Source organism: Photinus pyralis, unplaced genomic scaffold, assembly GCF_008802855.1.
Source record: "Photinus pyralis isolate 1611_PpyrPB1 unplaced genomic scaffold, Ppyr1.3 Ppyr1.4_LG5, whole genome shotgun sequence".
In the NCBI taxonomy this organism is placed as follows: domain Eukaryota; kingdom Metazoa; phylum Arthropoda; class Insecta; order Coleoptera; family Lampyridae; genus Photinus; species Photinus pyralis.
In genome coordinates, this window is record NW_022170596.1 from 44,780,651 (window position 1) to 44,807,577 (window position 26,927).

General features: G+C 36.1%; 1 protein-coding gene across 1 annotated transcript in view; it reads right to left on the reverse strand.

Annotated features, from left to right (window-relative positions):
- LOC116172529 (5'-AMP-activated protein kinase subunit gamma-2) overlaps positions 1 to 21,723 on the reverse strand; it is a gene marked incomplete at its 5' end in the record, with an annotated part of 243,750 nt that extends 222,027 nt beyond the window's left edge. The window contains 1 exon segment of the mRNA XM_031489763.1: positions 20,986 to 21,723. Within this exon segment, the coding sequence (XP_031345623.1) occupies positions 20,986 to 21,723 (738 nt within the window).
- Between the last annotated feature and the right edge of the window lie 5,204 nt (positions 21,724 to 26,927).

The window sequence follows — 26,927 nt, forward strand, 5'->3', positions numbered from 1 at the left end:
TTTTATTAAGATGGAAAATTTCGGGCTTTTTCCGCAAATTTTTTACGCTTAATTAATGTACCTTCTTAACAATTTCTATTAATTTCATGATCGTAGCTCGGAGTCGGACTTGGTTGTTTTAAAACTAATTGCGGACACAATATAGACCATTGTAAGTATGCTATTACTTTAACAATCGTAAAAATCATTATTGTACAATTTATTAGAAAAAAAATCAATTACTATTCGTATGTTTCTCACTTGAATGTCTGAGAGTCACAACTGCAGAGTGCTAAACTTTTAACAAAGGAAATTCAACTTATGCTTCTGATACATAAGCGTTTGATCCTGTGGGGGTACGCCGAGGGTGACGCACCTTGGTCTCTTTTTAAGTAATAAATAGTACTCACCCACGTCAACACCAAATCACCCCTCTTCATCAAAGTAGGATATCACAAATAAAACCAAAAATTTGTAAAATGTCAAGTCAATGTGGTTCAATGTTGCGTTGCTGCGTACCTTACTAACCCAGCTGCAGAAAAATTCACTTCATTTAAGAATGGACAATACGATTACATCAACATTCTAGGAAGACTGGAGGATCGCGTATTATCTGATAAATCCCCGGAAAATCCTATACGTAAAATTAAGATCTACGTCCGCATTTGTAGTAGGTAGTGGCCTCGTAAAGAATGAGCAATTCGTTAACATCTTGGACAAACTGTGAGGAAATTAAGTCTGCGGTCAACTCAACTAAAATTAGAACTAATAACTACATTCAGTTTCTGAAATTCTTTCTATATCGGGAGTCTTAAACTAAATGAAAATTGTTTACCTACCCTCTTTTCGTATGAAAGTCCATTGCTTTCGTCCGATAGGCGATGATCGAAGCATTTAAGAAAGTCAATAGCCTTAAACGTCATTGTTTAACACACTGAGCACTAATTAATTAACCATCACTTTTGTAGCAAATCTTTCTGAAGTTCACAGTTAATTTCTGTCAAAAAATGACAAATTTCTTATGGCCCGGACGTAGGTGACAGAAATTTTTTAGACAAACTAAGTACCTTATGGCTCAGTCACGCAGCTATACCAAAAATGCCATGAGTACTACAGAATTTTGTCATATTTTGATTCAAAGTAGTCTGAGTTATTGTTTAACATTCGTTAGTTGGAAGAAATTGCTGTAGTTACTAAAACAGAGTTGCAGAATTTACCAAGTTGTGCGAAAATCCGTTCGAGAATGAAGAACCACGAGAAGACGTAAGAAAAATATTGGATCTAAGTCATGAAGAACAAAATTATAGAAATGTAGAACCAAGTTCAACCGCCTTTTTCTACGGAAACGTTTTTGACACCTATTTTTCTCCTTCTTGTGAAGTTCATACAATAAAAATGTTATAAATCTCAATAATACCCTAGATAATACCGAACATTCGAGAAAACTACAATTCCATTTGTACAACTCCATTATTACACGATAATAAAGTATCTAACGTTTGGCGTGCTTCCCAATCGAAATTGTCATACAAACATTAATATATAACGCACGAGTATCTAAATTTTGAAATTCTGAATCACTTACACTCCCGTAACATGTTTGTTTACAATCGAATGGATGTGACGCAATAGGCAATCTAATTTAATGCCTAGTGAAATTTGGGCGGGTAAAAATACAAATGAATGGTTTCTTTTGTGCATTGCCAACTATGTTGTTACATTTTTTTATGACGACCAAAATCCGAATAAGTGAATAACAGTTGACGGTTTCGTATCAATTCTCTTCGTTATTTACGATGTTATTTACTTCATTTTATTAGTTTAATATAAAAAAAATGAACCTGGAGATTGTTGCCTCAATATGACGAAACGTGGGATTATAAGAATCTTATCTGGAGCGATCTATCTTAGTATTTCAAAAATTCCAGAACCTGATAATGCTGTCTGCGGAGAAAAAATGTCTCATTGAAGATGTTGGTCCAGTGTGAAGGTTCGCAAACAGCGAAACATTTTTCGTCCAGGGTGCCAAAGCCTGTATTAAATTTTAAAAAAAACAGCAGTTTAGATACAATCAAGTCTCAACGGCGAGATCTAACACCCTCGGACAGGCGAACAGAAATCAATGCAGCTAAGCTATGAAGCCGACCAAGATTATGTAAAACTAAAGAAACACAACAAAACAAAAAAAGGAAGTTTTTTTAATGTCGAACAATCTACCAAGAATTAAATAAATATATTTTTGTGTTAAGTATAGAGATTTAAATTCCACGTACTTTCAATCCATGAACAATATGGCTATATATATTATTATGATGGAAAAGATAGAAGCATAAACGCACGCGAAGGGCGAATAAGGGCATTTAAGATTTCTGTTTGGGCCATTTTCCACCATTAGAGTGAACGTTTGTTATCCTTTGACGCATCAACATTACAATAAATAAAACATATGGCAATTCTGTTGCCAAAATCTCTTTTCGAACACGAATTTTATTATTTTTGCCATTTACAGAAAAAATAAGATGAAAAATTGAGCTCGGGAATGTCGGATTTTGGTAGAAAATGTTCTCAGTAACCAAAACTTTGAGACATACAGCGTGTTGCATCAACAGGAGGGACATAGGAAATCCCATGTAAATTTAAAGGAAGTTTAGAGGAAAAATCTATTTAGGTTATTTGAAGAGCATTAAAAGACGCATCGAACAAAATAACTTTCGATGTTTTTGATTAACCCCTTAACGAGATATTGCCAAAAATTTTGTAATGTCTCATCCTGGTCGATAACTATTTCCTAATACCATTTAATCATCAATCTTCAGTCCTGTAATTCATTCATAGATAATAATAGAAATAAAGGATTAAATTTCAGTATGACAACTTCATTTGATAGTCAACTTTTACCTCAATTGTTCCCTATAAATACGGGACGATAAGAAAGGAGAAATTATAAAATATTTTTTGGCAATATCTCCTTAAGGGATTAATTAAAAACATCGAAACATCGCGACTTTTCCTTAACCTACCGGTCGCGGCCGAGAACGGTACAATCTCGGGTACAATCGTCACTTGATGCGAGACCGTTTTCTTTTCTGCTTGAACGAAACTCGGAACTTTATACCCATATATGAAACCAATAAAACCATAAACATTTCTAATGCTAAAAACAAAAGAATGCCCGAAAGTAAATAAGTGTCGCGTAAATTGATTTGCTGCTACTCCCTATTTCGTAGTAAAATAAGACTAATGAAAAAGACTAGTTCATCTTTTTTGAAATTCACCTTTTTAATTAATCTTACTTTACTACGAAATAGGGAGTAGCAGCAAATAATTAATTTGTGGCATTTGTTTACTTTCGGGCATTATTTTGTTTTTTTATTATCACGGCCTACTCCGGTGTATAAAGATGTAATTAATAATAGGTAGGTACTTTTCTTAAAAACATTGAATGACCTAAACACTACCGAGATTTAGACACAAGATGTCTCTTATAAAAATTGAAGAGACACAAAAGACTATCGAATAGCGAAATAAAATAGTGGTAGTGGCATTTTGAAATTCGGGAAATTTATCATTTTATAGTGAACATTCTGTATCACTAGATCCGATTTTTTCGTATCAAAGTGTTGCCTTTTACTCGGATTAACATTATTGCTCAAATTTATTTTTTCACTTTAAAAAACACTGTTGCTACGATTCTTGCTTATGGGGATATCGGGAAAAATTAATAAGATAGCAATATTGATGAAAATTTCGAGTTAGGTAGAGGTTAACAAATGACGTAGAAACAGCTAAAAAATATATAGGGTGTTCTATTAAACAAAATCAGTTATATATTTACACCGCAACCTTAAAATTGGGACGAAATTCTATAAATGCGCAACCATCTATAGCTGACATGTGCACAAAAGTTTTTTATATTTTTTACGAGATATGAGCTAGAAAAGGACGACGTACTGTTGCAGGACAATGTATTCAGTGTTCCAGACAAAATATGTATACACGCATTAATTAATTAGCAGTACTGTGTCCAACTGCAAAATGCCAAAACATGCTTGTACTTTTGTGAGTTCCCTACCGAATGAAATATCTGGCTGTTTGAAGACTAATGAAAAATTTGATTTTGAAAAAAATAAATGTAGGTGTGGAGGCAATACGAATACCAAACTTTAGTGGTGTGGAAATGTTGAAATTGACAAGATATTTTCACATTTTGTCTATATACACCGTTGCGGTGTGGGAGGAGCGTTCGTCGATGTAGAATAACCTATGATTACACAAAGCATATTAATTATTTTTACATTCTAATCAAGTAATAAATAATAAATAATAAGTAATGAATATACAGGGTGTTGCATATAAGTATGTAAAAAATCGGTGGTAGAGGGGAAAAAAACTAGCGCTTTTTCCAAATAAACCGAGGGTCCATCGTGATTCGTGTGGGAGCCACATTCAACGAGTGGTGAAATTTACATTTCTTCTTCAATTTTTTTCTCAGCAACCATACGAATTAGAACAACTGTTGGCACGTCTTTGAATAGGTTTTGGAATATGCGCTTTCTAATTTTGCAATTTTTGCAAAATTCCTACCACGAGAGGGCGCACCTTAAATGGGGGTTGCGAAAAAAATTCTGATTTCGACGAAATGTGGTGATACCTGGGGGTTTTTGAACATGAAAATCACGAATCTGAAAAGTTTTTGAAAATTGAAAGTAAAAAAATTCCACCGAAAGTCTTGGCCGGACAACGACAATGGAGAGAATCCACGAAATTTGTTACGTACATACTTGATAATGGCACCCATGACACGCACCAAGTTTCAACGAAGTTGGTCGAGAACCATAGAAGACTGGAAAGACCCTACGTATTACTTTTTAGAAATTAAATGTTGGCATTCCAATGAGCCTAAACCATTTTCCATTTTTTCCGTCATATACAATCAAAATGTAAACAGATACTATTTTTTACAAGACGTAGGTAATTCGTTCTACTACAATCTATCTCAAAGATAAATCAATAAAATGCATCTAATTTGTATGCAAAACCTCTGGAGAACAAATTAAAAATGCATTTTGCGTGCTCAAGAGTGTAATGGTGATGAATCAGATGTCCATGCAAGGGAAGAACAAGAAAAGAAGGGTCGAAGGCACGCAACGAGCAGTGCCAACTGTCGAAATTATTTTCTCGCGATAGACAAAGATAAACCCGTAAGTTTCATTTGCTAGTTTTCAATGAAAACGCGTATCAATGTCTAATTTCCTCTATAAAGCACCACACTACCGAAACCAAGCGCCGCTTTTGTCACATAGATTCGTGTATCACTCACAATACGTTTATCACGTCAAAATTGAAACACAAGTCACGCTTACTACACTTCGAAAAAGCGGTCAACTTCGAGGCAGCTCATAGTACAACTAACATTTTATTGTATGGAGCGCCTCGGCGCCATGACGTCGGTCGTTAACTTCCCCATACCAAATCAGCGGTGGGCAAATGCTGTGCGTAAACTGCAAATCGAGGTCGCATACGAAAATCTGAAATAGACGTATGTTTTTTTTTGGGATGGAAAATTTTCGAAAACCCTCACAGATTGCTCTTTATAAGCGCGCGGTATTGATTATATCGCCGCACGTTTGCAGTAGGGATGCACGTGCAGTAGTTACGCTGAAAGTTTGCAAGGGCGACGAAGTAAACATAGATAGCTTTTATTCCACCCCCGAAAGAGAATCAATAATTTTGAGACCTGGAGGCGAGATGGATTTCTACAATATTAATTCAGCGTCCTGCCACAGGTGGTTTATAGATGAGAAGGATTAGTTCGGAAAGCCAAATAAAATAAAAAGTAAATGTCTAGCTCGTATCTATTTAATGTCACATTGCACATAGTAATAACATGAATATTGGGGATTTGTTCAGCATTGAGATTTTATTTTGTTATTTGAAGAAGGGCCAACGATGATTAATCAGTGAGACAATCACCTTCAAATGACAAGGGACTCATAGAAGGAGAAATATTTCTTGTATCGACGATTTTGTCTCGCGGGATAGGCTCGACTCCCATTGGTGAAAAACTTTCTTTTAGCTTTAGAATCAAACCGCCAGTAAAATTTTATTGAATATTGAAAGGTTAAATATTTTGCACACGATGGTCCATGGGTGTTACGCGTTTTCTAATAAAGTCGTGTTTTATATAAGGAATTCTGAAAAAAAACGTTACATTGGTGTCAAGTGTGGGGTTTAATGAGAAACAAGAATAGTGACAAAATTAATGGAATTGAAGGTTGTCGAATTTCGTGTTCAATTTGAGGAATTTAAGGAAAGATCCCAGGTGTGAAGAGTGTTCTCCAACAGCGATTTTTTTTATTTTTTATTTTTTTATTTTATTTTGCCTTTATTTTTGAGTGGGCGGGGTTTCAGCCAAGGCTGCTCTACCAACCCAACCCACTATACATTTACAAATATCCATTCCCGAACCCGGATTCGAACCAGGGACCCCTTAGCACCACAGTCCAGCGTTAACTGAACTGCACCACACGGGCCGGCAACGCTGATTGAAAAAGGGATCAATCCCTCGGAGTACTCCTTTGAATTGGAAAATATCGGAACAAATTTCTAAAAAAATGGGAGAGAATTATTGAAGGATGGAAGGAGACATTATCAACAGAATACTCTCTAGCCCATTGCGTAGCCAGCGACCTTCGAATGTCCGGAGGAATAGCTTCGGGGTTTCAAAATTCGGGCGAGTAGAAGAACTAGAGAAGAACAATCCAAGTGCGGGCAAAGCATTAGTACTGCAGGATAACGGACGTGTCGTTTATTACCTAGTGACGAAAGCACTATCTGTTGACAAATCGGATTATCAGGTGATGTGGAATAACCTACAGGATTGGAGGAAGACGTACACGATGATATGAAAAGTTAGGCTGTGGATTTGATGGTTTCAATTGAAGGAAAGCGCTGTTTCTTCCCCTTGAATTGATATTGTAAAACTGCAACGTGTCGTTTCCTTCATGATCCTAGGCCCGATATGTGGGAGTTTTGGGACGAAACAGGTTCTAAGGAGGGGGCTATGTAACGACCGAGGTAACGACCAAGTGAGTTGACAGTTTGGACACGCGGTAATATTAGGAGATTTTTAGTCTGTTCGTTTTCTAATCATGTTGTACAACGATTCGAATGTTGAAAAACGTTACCATATATTGAGTAGGTCGCCGATTAATTGCATTGAACCCGAGGGGTAAACCGCTGCTTGAAGTAGGTGTACAAGCAATTTGAAGTACGCTGAAGTACAATGAAGTACGATGAATTACGTAGAAGTACGCTGAAGTACGATGAATTACGTGGAAGTACGCTGAAGTACGTTGAATTCCACTGAAGTACAATGAATTACTTTGAAGTACGGCGAATTTCACAGAAGTACGCTGAAATACATTTCTATTCCAATTTAATGCAATAAATAAAAATGTTTTACGAAAATCGATCTTTGTCTAGTGCAAGGTGAAATAAAGGAACCTAAAACATATATTTTTTTAATACAATTACGTTGGTCATTTTTTTAACTCCAATGTAAAAAATTGCATCATACTACAATGATCTTTGATCGAGAGTAGCACCGTTAAGTTTTAAGTTAAGAACATATAGGATTATCTTTTCGCAGTTCTATTTTAAAGACCACTTTGTTAGAATAAGACTTTACGATTTTGCAACTTGCCCGTTGCTTCATTTCGGCTTTTAGCATAATCCCTTATTTGGCAAATTTAAGACTTGTCATTTAGATTACGTGTCACTAAGAGACCTTTTTGAATAGTGTTGTTTTTATAAGAAATAATTTTGTGTCGACCGAGACCGCCGACCATTATCAACAACGTGGGCGACAATGTGCTGATCTCGGTGCAAATTTATTTGTAAAAATTATCAAAGTCCTCGTTTGAGATCGAAGGGACTTCAGCGCATTTTTGTGTGGCAGATCAGTATTCTATTAGCCACTTTCGACTCAACCATCAATAACAGATCTTGTCGAAGGCTACTACATTCACTAACCGCTTCCCACTTTCCGCGTTTCACCCGTAAGATCGTGTTGGGGGCTACCACATTCCCTTTGACGGTTTCCGAACCCGCAATTTTTGAAGATTTGACTCCACCATCAGGAAGATCGTGTGGGGGGCTACCACATTCCCTTTGACGGTACTCCCTTTCGACGTCCAGTTTACCCGCAATTCGTGTTTGAAGATTTGACTCCACCATCAGGAAGATCGTGTCGGGGGCTACCACATTTCCTTTGAACGTACCCCCTTCCGACGTCCCGTTCACCCGCAATTCGCGATTGAAGATTTGACTCCACCATCAGTGAGATCGTGTCGCGGGCTACCACATTCCCTTTTACGGTACCCACTTCCGACGTCCCGTTCACTCGCAATTCATTTGACTCCACCATCAGTGAGATCGTGTCGCGGGCTACCACATTCTCTTTTACGGTACCCACTTCCGACGTCCCGTTCACTCGCTATTCACTTCCATTGGCGACACGAGAAAGAGAGACAGCGATTCGAGATTTACGAAACGTTAAACCGCGTGAGTTCGCAACGGAAGGTAAAAGGCGCCCGAAGTTGACTACTTCTCGAAGACGCGCGCGCGCGCCTCGCAAAAGGTCGTTAATTTCGCCCCTATGACAAAAAACAAAATTCCGCCACGCAGGAGTTGTGCGCGTTTACAACATCTTTCCGACGACACCAATTTCAAAAGAATCGGACCAAAACTGTAGTAGAAGATAGGAAAAAACTGAAAAACCTTCACGTTAGTATACTACGCTCGAGGATGACGCCCAGATGTCGCCAACCCCACATCATGTAGCCATGTCCCTAAGGTTGACAAATTTCACGGCCCTGTAGATACACGTACACCCGTTGCCTTTCTACAAGAGTTCTTCTACGCGCCCACATTTGCTGCCAGCCAGCCAGCCAGCCAGCCAGCCAAAGTGAGATTAAAAGCTACTTTTTACAAATAAATTTGCAAAAATGCGCTAAAAAGTAGCTTTTAATCTCACTTTGGCTGGCTGGCTGGCTGCAAATGTGGCCGCGTAGAAGAACTCTTGTAGAAAGGCAACGGGTGTACGTGTATCTACAAGGCCGTGAAATTTGTCAACCTTAGGGACATGGCTACATGATGTGGGGCTGGCGACATCTGGGCGTCATCCTCGAGCGTAGTATACTAACGTGAAGGTTTTTCAGTTTTTTCCTATCTTCTACTACAGTTTTGGTCCGATTCTTTTCAAATTGGTGTCGTCGGAAAGATGTTGTAAACGCGCACAACTCCTGCGTGGCGGAATTTTGTTTTTTGTCCTAGGGGCGAAATTAACGACCTTTTGCGAGGCGCGCGCGCGTCTTCGAGAAGTAGTCGACTTCGGGCGCCTTTTATCTTCCGTTGCGAACTCACGCGGTTTAACGTTTCGTAAATCTCGAATCGCTGTCTCTCTTTCTCGTGTCGCCAATAGAAGCGAATTGCGGGTGGGTGAACGGGACGTCGGAAGTGGCTACCGTCAAAGGGAATGTGGTAGCCCCCGACGCGATTTTAACTTTAAAAGCGAATTGCGGGTGCACGCGGAAAATGGGAAACGGTTAGTGAATGTAGTAGCTTTCGACAAGATCTGTTATTGTTGGTTGAGTCGAAAGTGGCTAATAGAATACTGATCTGCCACACAAAAATGCGCTGAAGTCCCTTCGATCTCACACGAGGACTTTGAGTTGAGTGATAAATAGTAAGCTAAGAGGCGCAATTATATGTAAAATTGCGTTCCAGGTTCCAGCTCGCATACAAATTTCAACAAATGAATATGACTTGCACCCATGTTGAGGGAGGGACGGAGGGTGGTAAACGTGTGATTCTTATGCGTGACGTTTAAGCATAAGAATCACACGTTTACCACCCTCCCACAACATGGGTGCAAGTCAAATTAATTTACTGAAATTTGTATGCGAGCTGGAACCTGACTCGCAATTTTACATATAGTTGCGCCTCTTACTATTTATCACTCAACGGTTAAAACATAATGGGATTTTGTAAAAGCGAATATATAAAATCATATAACAAAGTAACATTCGTACTTGATTTGGAAAAAAACGAGGGAATCAAGTACTCGTATAATAACGAGTATATAGACGTATGCTGCGTAAAAACATAGTATATGTCTGTTTACGAGAATATACCAAATTTGGAACAATTAAAATGTACTAACATAGTTATAAGTAGGTTAAATTGCACGAAAACAACTTGAAGTACGCTGAATTACGTGTGAATTACATTGAAGTACGGTGACTTACTTTGAAGTACGGTGAATTACTTTGAAGTACGGTGAATTACTTTGAAATACGGTGAAGTACATTGAAGTACGGTGAATTACTTTGAAGTACGGTGAATTACTCTGAAGTACGGCGAATTCCGGAAGTACGGGATGTAAGCTGAAGTAAGTGTACAAATTATTACCAGCGGTTTACCCCTCGATTGAACCTATACATCGATAGTTAAGCCAAAAGCGAATTTACAATATAATTTGTCATAGGTAAACTTTGGCTGCAATGATTAATGAATTACCGTAGCTCACCTGATCGTTCCTTACGTACGTTCACTGTCATTAGAGCGTTAAGGAATAGCTAATAGAAATAAAGGTATATTGCGCATCGCTAACAAACGAAACTGTACCTACCTTTGTTACTATTGGCTATTTCTCTATGATCATAGTATGATCTAACGATAAGGAACTAATGATAATGACTGTCCGTCTGACAAGTGTATTTCTAACTATGACGCTGAATTTTTTGAATCGCTCTTTGTTATTTATTACCAATTACTTGCAATTACTGCATCATAGATAATGTATAAAGTTAACTAGAGTCGATTGGTACGCATTTAGAATAGAGGGTCAAAACTTGGAGAGATTGTTTTTCAAATCAAATTTAACTACATATACTGGGCGGAAATAATATTGTTGGGCGGTTGTAGGTTACTTACAGCTTACAATGAATGAAACATTTTTCATTCAACGGTACTATGTACGTCTGTCGAGTGCCGGCAATATAAATTATTTGTTCCAGAACAGAGAAGACCTGATACATTCGCCGCATTTATTACAACAAGGTCGATTCTCACTTTCGTGCAAGGCACGTACTCGGCACAGGCAAGGCATCGACTCGGCAAAATATCTATATTATTGAATCTTATGAATTTTTTGGGGTGTAATTCACACTATGCGAGCAACGACTCGGCAAGCTACGGCCTTTGCACGCGGTGTTCTTCTGAAACAATATTTGCCGGGCATGTACCGTGCACGTTCCGACAAGTGTGAATACAATCTGTGCAGGTCACCGACTTTAGTTCAGTTTTCATAGTACAAGAAAGGTTGAAGGGTCAGCAAAGGAACACTTTTTCAGCGGAACAAGATGAGATGCTGATTGAATGTGTCCGAGAGAATGATTTCGGTCATAAAAGATACTTCTTATGCATTTTATATACACAAAAACGTATTTTTATTTTTCTGCAATATGTACTTTCTTGTTCTTAATCATCTAATATTAGACCTATTTTAATTAACGTGGAAGTTTCGAACATTTCCACAGTTGAAACTCACGTAGAAACTGCTTACCTGCGGCAAGCGTGTCGCAGTGTGAATTGAACTCAAAAAACTTTGCCCGTGCCGAGTATGTGCCGTGCCGTTGCCCGGCCGGTTCTTTGCACGAAAGTGAGAATCGCCTTAAAGCGATGTGTATGGATTTCTTCCGTAAAATGTAGACATTTGAACGAAATAATATCACGCCGGAATTTCAGCAGTTCAGTTTCCAGGTTCCAGTATAATATAAATGTAAATTAAATCCCATAATGCGCGCAGCTTATAGTTCACAGGCAATAATATAATTGAAACGCAAATAAAATTATACAGGTCTTGGGATTCCAATCAACAAAAAATTTCATTATAATATCGTTATTATACGTCATAGCGAACTCATAAATTAAACATGATTTTCAATCTAAACAAATTATGCAACATCTGTACGTAAAAACAACAGTAACAAATAAATGTTTAGCAGGTATGTGACAATGAAAAGTAGCAAGTTTGCTCTTTACACTTCAATATGTTAGAATATTTCAGTGATTTTGTATTTGATTAAGATTAGTTTATATGGACCAGGCGTGTTAAACTACTTTCTTTGGGAACGAGCGTGTCAGCAAAATTTATTGGCCAAAGCTTGTTTATTTCTTTCACTTATTTCATAGGAGAAATAAAAAATACACAGGGTGCCTTAAATTGAGCAGGATAACATGGCTATCTTTGTTATTATCATACTTACAGATTCGATTAAATTGGCAAAGCTGTGTAGTTTTTGATGCTGATGGATATTCCGATGCGATATTTGGAAAAAATTAATCGTTTCGTAGATAATTGGAAAAAGTTAAAATCGCCATTTTTAAAAAGTTCAAATATTTTAGTAACAAAAAGAGCTATGAAAGTTTCAAGATTCGATTAGATAAATTCAAAGCGTGTAGAAAAACATTTTCAAAATGGCGGTTTTCGAGATATTGACATTGACATCAACTTCCTTATTTTAATTGGACGCCATATTGGGTTTTTATGTCATTCAATAGAGAAAAAAATTGGGTGATATCCGCGCTTGCCCTTCCTTCATGCAGCAATAATTTATTCGGTGACAACATCTTTGAGTGTGAAATTTATGTTGATAGTCAAAATTAGTATTTAATTAGACCACAAACAATGATTTTTAACTTTTGATTTATTTTAGTAGGATTATGTGTTGCCATCATTGTCGACTCCTTTGCCACAGTAGTGCGTTCCAAAAAGCTTATCAAGATTACACTGAAATTAGATATCTTATATTTTTGATTCCACCATCAGGTCCTGTGTGTTTTGAGACATAAGAACCTTGCAAACATTCCCTTGTATATGTTGTTCAATTTCTGCATTGTCATTAAACATACTTTTTTTTCATTATTATTCATCATCACCCCTAATTTATTTTTTGTTTTCATTTGGCATAAAAATAACGAGAAAAGTTTATCGAATACTACACAATAAAGTAAAAACGTGTTTGATGTAGTACTGATAACATAACCGAGTAAATAACAATAAATTTCTCACAAATGGCAATTAAAAGGAAAGAGAATCCCAGTATCGTGTTCTACAACAACCTTGTAAGTAAAACACTCCTAATTCATCCTAATATAGCTTACATAATTTGCATTTCCTTCGTGAAGATTGCTATCTATAATTACAGAAACTATAGTCGTAGATATGCAAGCTCTAACTCTACGATGACTGATAACCCTTTCATGTGGTGTTTGTTTCATTGCATGGCCTACTAGGAGTAGTTTATGAGATCGATCGCTAATTATATGCAGAATAATCTTATGCGCGATATGCACGACTGCAGTCCGTTTAAATTTAAAGCGTGTTGCAGTTGTAGGGCGTTTGTAAAGTCTCCAATGTCTGTAAGCCACTTTAATGAAAAGTAAAATGTCTTCACTGCGAAAAACACGAGTGCTGGTCCTTCTGTTCCTCCTCAAAACCTCGCTCCAAGATTTATTTTACTGCAACCCCACTTAACGAGATTAGTAAACTGGATACTCGACTCGCCCATACCTCCGCAAATACATTTTTAAGCGACTCACTTTGGATATTCGAACATTTATGGACGCGATGTGTATCAATTCGTGGGGTCAAATCGCCAAAAACAGCTCTAAAATTGGGATGTCGGAAGACAACACTCATATTCATTTTTATAAGTTAAATTTACAATTGAAATGTCATCTCACATCTGCGACATGTCTCTAAAGTCATATTGATACTAAATTTGTGTTATGTCAAAATTCGCATCGTCTTATACAGGGTGGCCCACTGAAAACAGTCAATGCCAATTTTGCCAACTTAACGACAGTTTTGCCAGAAACGCTCGAACACGTCAATTTTAGTTTTGAGGGGGGCACCTAAATTAAGTACCTAATACTACACACATAACTTTAATCCTAAAAAGGGGGTGAACTGCACCCAAAAGTTTTTAAATGGTAAGGGGTAGTAAATGTTAGAATGTTCATTATGTTTTCAGAACTGCTTTTATTTTTCAAATCCGATCAGTAGTTCCAGAGAAAATTCGATTTAAATGGATTTGCAGAGCCGTTTTAAATATTGATTAAGTAGGCGTTGACGTTGAAATAATTGAGAGCTTGTGTCAGAAAAGAACATCTGACATAAGTGCAATAAGTGCACCGAGCATCGATGAGAAACATTCTCGGAACTGTCATCGGGGTCGTGTAGCAGTGACATGATACACTTCTGAATCAGTATATGCATGGCTAATTTCTGAAGAAATATGGTTATTACAGCGAAATCGTTAAAGTTAAGGGTATAACACGACACATAAAAAATAAGTACCTACATACTCTTCAAGCACTTTCTAATTGTTTCATAAAATATGAGGGGTTCAATTACAAATAAAAAGTTTGATACGCACTGGAATACAGCATGCTTGGTGGCTAGAAACATTTTAGAAACATGGCGACGGTAATTGTGCACCATTTTGCTCCTACATTATTGTGGATGTATGGTAAAGGAAATTGGGATCTGCGGGATCTTAGATGCTACACCCTCGGCTACACCACACCCTGTATAATCCCTCAACGAATCCTAATTGAACTGCACACGGCCATAGTGTAACAAATAAGCTCGCAAATAAGCATTAAAGAACAACACCCTCTCCACCCCTCCAATTTCTAGATTGACTGGTGACATTATAAATAAAAGTGAGTTATAGTTTATTCATCGAGAAAATTTGTCGTCATGCTCACAGGGTTTTAACGAAAAACGTTTATCGTGTAAATTGCGAGGTAAATTGTTTTCTACGTAAATTAGATAAATTATCGCGGTGATGCAACTTTATGTGGATTTCTATTTTTAACAAATTTGAATACAGAGTAGCAGAATAAAATCCCGTTTTTTAAAATCCAACTTTTTTTATAGTAACCAGAGAAACTGTTATTAAACTACTGTCAAACAGCACGAAAGCAAACAGGCCGCAATGTGTGTAACTAAAAGAATATATTGTTTTTGCCATTATAGGAATTGATGTGCTACTTTTGAGTATGTTTCACGCGTATCGAAGGCGATACATAGTTGCGGATTTCCTGTCGTATTGTAAACGACAGGGAACTAATTGACCACAAAACAAGCCTACCTATTGAAATGAAACAGACGCCGACGTATAGAACGAAAAAAATAACATTTCTTTACTAGGCTGAAAAACAACGTATTTTTGGTAACCCATCGTATGCACGTGAACGTAGGTATGAGAATTAACGTCGAATTTTTATTGAATTGTATAAGGCCAGAAAATACAATGTGACTGTTCACAAATAAAATAAAATTATGTAACTAAAATTAAGTGTGTACCTACTAACAAACGTAAATATCCTGAATTTGTTCGATTTAGAGATACAGGTTGACTTTTTGGGATGTTATCATATCTTACTACCCATGTAACATATAGAAAAAAAGGTAAAAACTGCTTGTTTTAAATATTTCTACGTATAATCCAGTGGCGTAACGTGGATCACCTTTTCTAAGATTAGACCAGATCGGCAATTTTTTGCATTCTTTTTCCTAATTGATGTATCACAACCTACACCAGGGCACCAAGGGACATTAATAATGTTATGGTGTTTGCCTTTGCCAATGAAGAGCTACTTAGAAAAATAATTAATGATACTTAGACGGCACATGAAGAGAAATAGAGAATGTTTTCTAATTTTTGGTAACTCTACCAAGGATCAAACTTAGAATGAGGAACTTTCTTATAAAATGATGCAGAGTATCGAATTAGTAACACAATTATATACATTTCCTTATTTTCTTCTTTATGGTTCCACAACAGTTCTTATTATCTCGTCCTAATCAATAATCTGATCGTCATAAATTGATTATATTTTATTGAATTGATGGAAAATGACAGTAAACATCGCCCTTATGATCTATAAAAATATTAATGGTTTCATTTACATCTTGTTAAACTAATCAACATGACAAACCGGTTACGTAATTAAAATAATTTCCTGTCTTAGGTGCAAATATAGCACTTGAACCCGTACATACATTTTCCCACACATGTTTATACATCAAGTCCAAGGCAAATTCGTTAAATTACAACCTACTTTACGCGAGCTGCTAATAAATATACATTATATGTTGAATTGTGTTCAAACGGCTACCTATTGTACCTCACTGCATTTGTTTGTTTTGAAAATGGAAAAAAACACGTGTCCAGTTTACATTTATTAGTCAAAATTTTCAGTCAGAACTGATCTTGATCCAAAAGAAAGCACAAACCGGCGAGAAATTTCAAATTTACAAATGGAGGACCATGATCATAATTCTTTGTCCAATTTGGTCGCCCTTGTATATGTCGTAGTCTTTTAGTGAAATCCGTCATTTAACATTTGACGTGTGGGGTAGTTCCCCTTCCCCTTCTAGATCGATAAGTGATACCATTTATCGACCTCGAAATGGAAGAGAATCCAATCGCTTCGCCCTAGAAAGTATATTGTGCCAGTTTTATTAATGACTACGACGTTGGAGACCTCGTTGGATACCCAGTGCCGGGAAATATTCATCGGCATCATCATTTAAAGGAGCCGTCAATAAAATATTTTGACATTTTGTCAACGCCTACTATACAACCAAAATGTTAAACATTTAATAACAAGCCTTTTTCTGACAAATAATAAACAATTTTGAACATTTTGGTGTAGTAGGCGTTGACAAAATGTCTGGTTCCTTTAAATGACAAAATAAAGAATCATATTGTGTCATATACATCGTTGTAGTCGTAATAAAAAAATGCTACTCAATATGGTATGTATCTCGGTATGTACTTTTTCCGGTCCATACAAAAATATAAAGTTGATGATGTATTCTCAAGACGAAACGTGACAGTGAAAATATGTGGGCACCATCTTGTAGAGCTTAAAAAGTGTGTTCTTGATATCTTTTGAAACAGGGTCAGAAAAAAATAAAAACGAATACGGTTAATTTCAGTTTATTACGAATATCTTCGGAACTGATCATCATTTTACTAAGCCCTAAAATCCGCAACTTCCCGTTTTCCTCATGCTATTCATTCTTATCTTGGACAGTTAGACATACTGTATACTGGAAACTGCTTTGAGCTTCAGATGCACAACTCTTTACATCAGCCTTTTTTTCTTTTGTCCCATCTGTTTACGATTACGATTATATTATCAGAAAACTATGTATCTATTTTATATACTATGTATCATAATCAAACAAATTGATGTTTTGAAGTGTAGGGTGATGATTACATAAAGATTAAAATTGCTCTATTATTGCGATAATCCCTGTCTTTAGCAACGCAGTACAAACAAAAAGTTCCATTTCAAATCTGTATTTGAATGTTTATCTCACTTCGGTTAGTTGATTTGTATGTCAACAGAACAACCAACATAAAGATGAACAATTTCCGACACTTTATGCCATCCAGACGAGGTTCAGAGTAAGAAAAGAAAAAAATGTTGTTTAAAAACGATGTTTTTTACTTGCGAAAAAGTTGCACCCCGAGCCTCCGTGGAATGAAGCGCCTCCGATCTTTTTTGCAGGCATTATAACGGACATTATTGTAAATTATTGTAAACTTAATAAACGTGTAAACAAATATAGCAAACGAGCTCCTGGGTATGGCTATCTATAGCATGACTGCAAAATCAAATTTTGAAATTGCTTTTGTTCCAAGTGCATATGTATCAAATTCGACATCAAATTTCATTTCAATGCTTCCATAAATAAAAAAGTTGGCACTGCGCATGCGAAAATCCAAATTTTGAAACTAGTGTTAGATTTTCCTTTATTCCAAGTGCCTATGTATCAAATTTCATTTAAATACTTTCATAAATAAAAAAGTTTGCAATTCGGTTTATAAATGGTCGAGATGCGAAAAGGGCACTGTGAATGTCGATCGATTAGGCTCAACTTTTAGAATCGCGTTTTATATGGCTAAAGCTATACGCATGTTGAATTTCATGCAATTCTGTTCATAACTCACGGAGATGTCAAAAGGGCATTCCTTATTTTATGGACCACAGTGCCATGAACTCCGATCTACAAATTTGATAAAGAATCCACCTGCAAAATTTCATCGTAATCGGTCCATTCGTTTTTGAGATATCGTGCGAACGGATGGACAGACGGACAGACACCGCAAAATTATCAACTCGCTGGGAGCTCGTTAATAATAGACCAAAAAATAATGAAATTAAGGAATTGTTAATCGATGTTGATTAAAAAACACACAAAAAATGCCATACGATTTGACTGTGAATGAGTATGCATGTATATGTATTATTTTAGCATTTCCGATGTTGATTTTTCATTCGTACCTCTGGAGTCTGGACATACATACATTTCTTTTGCAATACGTTTGTGTATTTAACTATTTAAATCATCGTGAATTAAACCATCACCATCTTACTTTCTTCATTGTAGAATGCAGCAAATTGTTTCTTGACATTATTTCAATTAATTTGATTAATTAGGTAGATCCTCAAGTACAAAATATACGCGATTTGCCCTTGTTATTAGGACTCCCTTTATGTAAGTATAATGATTAAAATTTAAGTAGTTAGATATTACTGTAGGTGTAATTCTTTATCACACAAATAAACTGTTTGTACCTACTTACGTAAAATTGAAGTGCCTAAAGTACTTCAAAAACGACGCCTTTTTTGTTTTGTTTTTTTTTACATTGTTGGTCGCTATCTTTTTGAAACAATCATCACTTTGAGATTACAGCCATTGATAAACAAATTCCTACTTAATTAATGCTATTACCCATTGTTAATAATCTTTATTTGGGGTAAAGCAAAGGGATTGTATACACATGAACAAACAACGAAGCGACATATACGATGTATAGGAATATTTTAATCCCTATTTACAACTCAGCTAGATTATAAACCACTCCCTTACTGTATTTGACTCATAGTAGTCATAGTAGTGCTTCCCGGATCAGTGCCTTGGATTAACGTTTGAAATCCAGCTGCAGCCAAAAAAAGTAAAATTTGTTTGTTTAACTTCTTTACAAGAAACTATAACGGATAAAAGGATATAGAATAAACCGAGAAATAAACAGTTTTATCCGAGGTTCTATCTAGGTGTATGCCCTTTCCGATTTTTTAAATTTGGATTTAAAGATATAGGGTGTTCATAATCAAATAGTAAATTTTCCGAATTTCAAAGTCCCATTACTATCTTTTTTTCAAGTGGACCTACCACGAGACCTACCACTATTTTATTTTACTATTTGATAGTCTTTAGTGTTCTCCTTCAATATTATTATAAAGGACGCCATGTTTCTAAACATCATAGTTTTTAGGTTATTCAATATTTTTCGTAAAAGTACGTACTCATTAAATAATTAGGTACATGTTTACGCACCAGAGTAGGCCGTGATAATAAAACATAAAAGAATGCCCGAAGGTAAATTATTTGCTGCAAATGTAATTTGGTAGTAAAATAAAGAGATTAATGAAAAAGGTGAGTTTCAAAAAAGATAAACTTTGAAAGTACGTCCGCCGACAAACCGTGTTTTGATATCGTCAATGGATATATTCCTTCCAGACGGCCCAATCGCCCTTGATGAGTACTCTCATCCGACAATCTGTTCTTGAGATATAAGGAATTGTATCCAATCACGATAAGAGGTCGAGGCGGACGACTGTGGTTAATAGTAGTAAATTCCTTTCGTCGAGACCTTTCATTGGAGTACCATGAAGGGTGTGTTCACCTCCCGCCCCCCCCCACCCCATTTTATTTATTTTATTATTTTATTTAGCACCACTAAAGGCATGCGTATGCAAAATCTGAGACCAACTTATTATCGCATGTAAAAGTTATGCATATTTTACTTTCAAAAACAGCATCTCAGGAAATAATTCATGGGCCCCCTCCTTAAGACAGCGAAATTTGATGTCCGTCTGGCACTATCTATTTTTCCAGGACTCTAGGACCATTCCCCTAAAAGTACTTCAACACGCCAGAAGTGGATCCAGGCGAACGGCGGACGGATAAAACGCATTTATTGAATTCTTAAAATCAAAAAAGTGAATAGGTTTGAATGTAAAGGTTCACAAATGACATGAAACAACTAAAACTATACAGGGTGTTCTATTTAAAAAATTAGTTATTTTTTACACCGTATAAATGGGGCATTCTGTACATCTATAGTGACATTAATAAAAATGTAAAAAAAATTAATGCTCAGACATTGAAGTGCGCGAATAAACAACCACACAGCAACAACGTATAAATCTAGAGCAACACGTTGACTTTAAACGCAAATTGAAAATGCAAAAGAAAGACAATCAAACTTACAGAATCTGCTCTGTGAAGACTCTCAAACACCATTTTTTTGGGGTAGCTACAATAGCTTCGCCAATTAAACGTGAACGCGGCAATAGGAAATGTACCTACACCATAGCAAAGCAGCTGTGGCATTATTTCCTAAACCATATCATATCCTCATTAATTTTTACAAGAATAGCGATTGTAACGGAGATATACAAGTGATAAAATAAATAACAATAATTAGTGTTAAAATATGGGCAATTATAATAAAAAATGGCCCATAAATCTCGCCAGTTTATTATTGGGCCTTTTTTTGGATATTTATCATCCTAATCTCTTACGTTAATGCGCCATTTCGACAAAAGTGGGTACCTATACAAATGATACCAAGAAAATGTGGTGTGAAAGCTCGTGTGAAGTTAGCAATATTTCACCGTACTGAGCAACACATTTTACCCAAAAACGAATTAAAAATTAGGAGATCAGGTGGATTACCTACAGCTTTTATTAGTGTTATCGAGAGCTAAGGAATTTATTCTTTGCTATCTAACTTCCCACGAGTGTTTGATATCGAAAAAATTGGCATAAAAATATCTACTTACTGATCCTCGCCGAACCCAAATGTCTTCAGTACTCCCGCAATCCAAAGTTGACGTGCTCGACGTGGGACTTTTCATCTCGATGAGCGACGAGTCGAAGAACTTCCGATCATAATGCGGACTTTGTAAGGGTGAAGTTCTATTAAACATAGAATAAATAGAAGGACGCTTAAAATCATCCCCGTGCACGGTATTCGACTGTCGATACTCCTTTCTTCTGGCGAAGATCTTCGCCGCTTCCGAAGGCTGTTTCGTCTTTGTTATCACGAATTTGTGTCTAGGTCCGGTAATTGTATCGATCACCGAGCTTTTCGAACCGCTAGACGACGATCCCGACAAACTTTTATCACTGCCCGAAATTAAGGACACTTCCGACGTCGACGTCTTCTGGTCTTTTTGCTCCTTTCTGTCGTCATCTTCATCTTCCTCGCGGCACTGGGATAAGCGGCGACCAAATGAATTTCCTACCGTGCGCGACGGTAAGTTGTTCATGTGGTTTATGAAGTAATGTTGATATAAACCGCCGTTAATATCATTTTCATCTGGGGGTACATTAACTATGTCTTTTAATATTGTTAATGTGGTACTATCACTATCACTAGGGGTTAATGAAACATCTAAATCACTGTCGTCACTAGGTGGGTTGTTATTTCGCATTAATTTTTTTATTTCTTTGGGTAGTTTTCCGTTTGTATGCGGTAAAATGGGCTGTTGCGTTTGTACTTCGATTTTTGGTTCCATCTATTAAAAATATTTTAATTAAATAACGATCTATAAGTGTTCGGAATTGGTAATTAACGCATCATGGTTATCAACCTGTTGTTCCGCAAAGTTAAACCGAGTAATAACTCAACGAGGCCATTTGGTAGGTACCTATCTGGATTTTTCCACGCGACAATTCAAACTCAAACTTAATTTTTAAAAACATTTTAAAAAATTGCAATGAACCAATAATTTTTTTAGAGCCGCGTGCAAGAAATTTCGTTGTCCTACAAAAAAATTTCATTCCCAATTTTCAAAAACTAAAAATATATTTGTTACTTTCGTGTTGAAAAACTTTCAGATACCAAATTTCGTCGAGATTCCATTTTCTTCGCATCAGTTGGGATGAGAATTTTAAGAAAAAAATTACCTACACAAATCGAAAGAGTTCATCCAAAAACCCAACCAATCATCTCACCACCGCGCGTCATCAAATTTAGGAGTTGTGGGGGTTGCCTAATACACAGGGCTTTCTTTCCCCACCTAAACCGGGCAGTCTCGTAAGGAGAAGACTGCCATTACTATCTATATATTGTTTTTTTTGGAATTTGCGGAGAGGACTAGATTCTAACAGCACACTGCTAAATTAATTCCGAGAAAATCTAAGTGACATATGAGGAAAACAAAAAAAATGCTCCAAATTCTAATTTCAATTACTTCAAAGAGAAAAATCATCCTCTCTTCCGGTCTATTCTGAGAACTTAGGTCAGTATCTGAACTGCGTAGTACGCATGTTAATAACCTCTACCTGCCTAAGTAATTAAAAATTGATCTTTTGCCAATTTAAAATGCCGTAACTAGCAACTTTCACAACGAAGCCTGACATTACAAAAATACCTAGTCTATTATTAAGTAGTTTGCAAGTAATGCAAATAATGTCGTTTTTTATACTTTCTCTCCTATCGAAATAATCACATTTCCCTAATACAAGCAAGCGGTAAATCGATGCAATTTACCTCACTATGAAATAATACCCTGCAATTATGATAATTACCAATTCCAAACACATAAATTACCTCGCGACCGATTTTGAGTTTACATTTTCATTTAATAAAGTAAATACAAATGGAGTTGTGATAATTGTTAGAATTGTGTTTGCCATAAATTTTCGCGAATTATTTAATAGTTTCCATGTGGAGTATAAATTAAAAGTGACACACTCACAGTGTAGGAGCAGCATAGGCATACATTTTTCATTTACTTCTGAGAGAGATAATATAATTTTCGGATAGCACGATTTTTCACACGCATAACATGTTTATTGCAAAATTGTTGACAGTTTTCTATGGCAATTAAGGTAACAGCTTATATGAATTCAATGGCTTACTCCGATATTTTAAAAGAAGCTAAATATAGAAATGTGTAACTAACATGTGATTGGAAAAATAAATTATTATATTGGTACCTAAATGTCACATTCTGAAAAGTGAAGGCAAGAGTTGCATATCAGCCTAGGCGTTTTTACTGTAAGTCGTTCGTTCCGAGGTTCGTTCTAAATAAAATTGACTTTTGTATGGCTCAGATCACCTTTAAAATGGTATGCTTAGATCATACTCATACACATACAATATCAATATATATGATCTAAGCATGTATGTATACCGCCATGTTGTCGACGCAATAAAGCTATACAGGATGTTTCGCGCAAACCGTTACCTAAAAGTATTCAGGCTTTGCCTTTAAATCTCAAAATTTGCATAGCAACCTCGATAGCAACATAGTATTATTCTATGATCTATCGAAAGAAAATATTATCATGATCGTTTCACTTCTGTTTCATCGGAAGTCGATAGCAACTTTCTTATTTTAAACAGAACACCCTGTATTTTATATCACTAAAAATGAAAATAACCCTATTTACCTTAGTGAATACAAGGTTAAATAAAGATGACATAATAAACAGAAACAGGTAATATAACAAACGACAAAATAAAAAGAAACATCAATTGAGATTTCGTTCTGTGGCCAGCGTTTTTTATTGAATACATAATAAGATCCTCCGACGAATGCCGTCGATAGTCGCCTCTCGAATGTCTACTGCATCCATTTCATCAAACACTCTTCTCTCCATACCTTCCAGTTTCACGAGAAGCAACTGGTGGGAAGTAAACTTTGATTTTATATGATCCCACACATAAAAGCCCAGTCAGTGGTGTTATATCTGGAGATCTAGGAGGCCAACGCCACGGACCTTTGGTCACAATCCACCTGTCTTCAAAAATGTTCGTACCACCCCGGCAAGTTGAAACCAGTAGTTTTCTTCATCTACTAACGCTTTTATTTCAAGGCCTCCTCAGAAAATTATACATAACGGTCTAAATCTTATAGAAAATTTAAAATAAAATCGAAAGCATAATAGATAGGTATAGGGAATGTAATAATTTATCGATGTAGAATTTTTTTCGACATTTGAAAGTGCAAAAAATAAAGCACGTCTCATTTGAAAAAATCAACTTTTTAAGGTTTGAAGTTGATAAAGTTGACCATTAGTTTTAAAACACCCTGTAGAAGGACGATCAAAATTTAAACCATTGTGACGTAGCATCAAGTCAGTACTGTCGATTTTGGAATACTTTTTGAAATTGATGTCAAGAGAGTCATAGCTCAAAAGAATAATAGTTAAACGTCAAAAATTTTGAAAAACTTGAAAGCCTTTGATACTAGGTATAGGGAAATGTCTCGGGAAATGTGGTATCAAACGACGTAGATTTTCATATAGATTTCGAAAATGCAATAAAATACAGGGTGTTCTATTTAAAATAAGAAAGTTGCTATCGACATCCGATAAAACAGGAAGTAAAACGACCATGATAATATTTACTTTCGATAGATCAAGAAAAACCATGTTGGTATGCAAATTTTCAGATTTAATTAATCAATGAAAGCCTGAATATACTTTTAGGTAACGGTTTGCGTGAAACAACTTGCACTTATGCTATGATTCATTCTTGTACTGTGTAAAAGTTCGGGTCCGTGAAGTTAGCAGAACATTGGCGGCACATATTTCGAGACTAGGTATTGATTAATACTACCTTTGTGCCGGAATGTATAGTAAAAAAAATATAACACGCCATGAACGATATTCGTTTTCTATGCGTTTTTTTTAATTAGCTTTTGTTTCATAGCCTACTGTGGTTTAAAACTCGGTTTAAAGTAATAAAATGTATATAAATGGCGAGATAAACGGCATATACTCGTATTTATTTATATATTTTTGAAAAAAGAATTTAATGTGCTATCACCAAATACAAAGAAACAGGGGGGCAAATGCGCAAATAAGCATTTAGTCTTCATTCGCGACCAATTTTTTGCCGAAGCGAGCATATGGTCGAATAATCTTAGGAGATTTCAACAATTAAAATAGAATAAAATAGAAAAAACCGTTGACACTTTTGCACGGAGTGTCCTATTAATAAAGGTCACAGTCCATATCTATGGAACCGCTAATTGCAAAGCTTGGGGAAAAATATTTGGTTAACAAAAGAGGCCAAGAGAAAACCGCATTTTGATATCTGCTTCCTAAGCAGAGATATGGTGAAAATATACACATTCACAAATAAATATTCATCCAAGTTGGCTTTGAAACAAAAGAAACACACTGCAACGCAAAAAGATATTCGGTAGAGACTTCGTATTGTAGACATTTTGAACATTACGTTAGTCACTCTGTTAGTCATAATTATTGTTATTATTAATTATTTAACTTATATTTCTCTGATTTAAAATTTGAATAATTTATTTGTCGCTCATAATTTAAAAACTTATATTAAGTGTTAATTTTAATTATTATTTTAATTATCGCTTGTTGTGTGTTCTTTTGTTTCAAAGCCCACTTGGATGAATATAAAGATTTAAATTTGTAAATTAGCGTATTTTCGCCAAATCTCTGCTTAGGAAACAAATATCAAAACGCAGTTTTCACTGATGTTTTCACTTTTTCATCTTATTTGATAATAATATCATATAATATCTATACCGTTCCATTTGAAATTTCTGAAGAAAACCTGGAAAGTGTATGATAATGTCAAAACTGTACCATTCATCACGTTTACTAAAAGACTAGGAAAACTTTTATTAGACTTTTTTCTCAGAAAATAATGCGGAATCACGTAGTGAAGAGTTTTATCGCTCGAAAAGATAACACCCAGTATAGCAAACAACAATATTTTTAGAATGCTCTCGAATGCTCCCGAACGCGCCCGAATGTTCTAGAACAAACACGTCATATTTACCGGAAAAAATGAGTCATCCTCTTTAGTTTCTTATCGCCGATGACCAATCATGGCGCCTCGATATCTATCAGGATTTCTAGAGTATTCGCTACAATACCAAATTTCGGGACAGACCATCTTGGGGTAGGAATTTTAGAAATATTTTTATACAATCCGAAAGGATATTACTGAAAAACGATTGGGACTGTTAGGGGCGTAGCTCTCAAACAATGCATTTTGTATCCTTGGTTTATTTGGAAAGATCACTTATCTTGGCACCTTCTAACACCACCAAATTAACGGCCTAGTTAGCTGGTTCAGCGTGTACAGTTTTAAACCTTCTATTGCCGGATAATTACTATGAGCAACCATTATTACAAGGCCCAGACGATTGCTACATCGGAAAATAACTGCAACAATCATAAAATTGCTAAGTGGTTTGCAGCACTTGAAATGGACGAATCGTTTGCTGGAAATCCCCCTTTCTCATCTCTGAATTCACTGCCAACAGGTATCGCTTCCAAATAGCACTCCTTGAAATTGAGACCAAAAAAAAGTTTTGTTGGCAGCAAATTTGGTGACATGAACCAATCTTTGCCACAAATAAGTAGCAGTACTATTAAAAATCGATGGCGATACAGTTACTGTGAATCCTCTGACAATTTTCCACAGAACTATCCGAGGAACTATCATACCTAAAAAGAGCGACCAGGATATGACTACTGGTAGAATGTGAAAAGAAAAGATCGGCCCCCTATGATGCGTTGGTGTCAGAAGACATGAGAGTTTCCTTTTCCACAGTATTTGGTGAAAACCACCTTCTATAACACTCCACTCCTCCTACGTTTAGTAAACTATGTTGGCCAGGTTACCACCCGCTACGTACCTATATACCAATTCTGGCAAAACACAAAATAGGAAACAAAATTTCTGATTTGCCCCATCTTAACCTCTCGCCATCGAATAAACTTT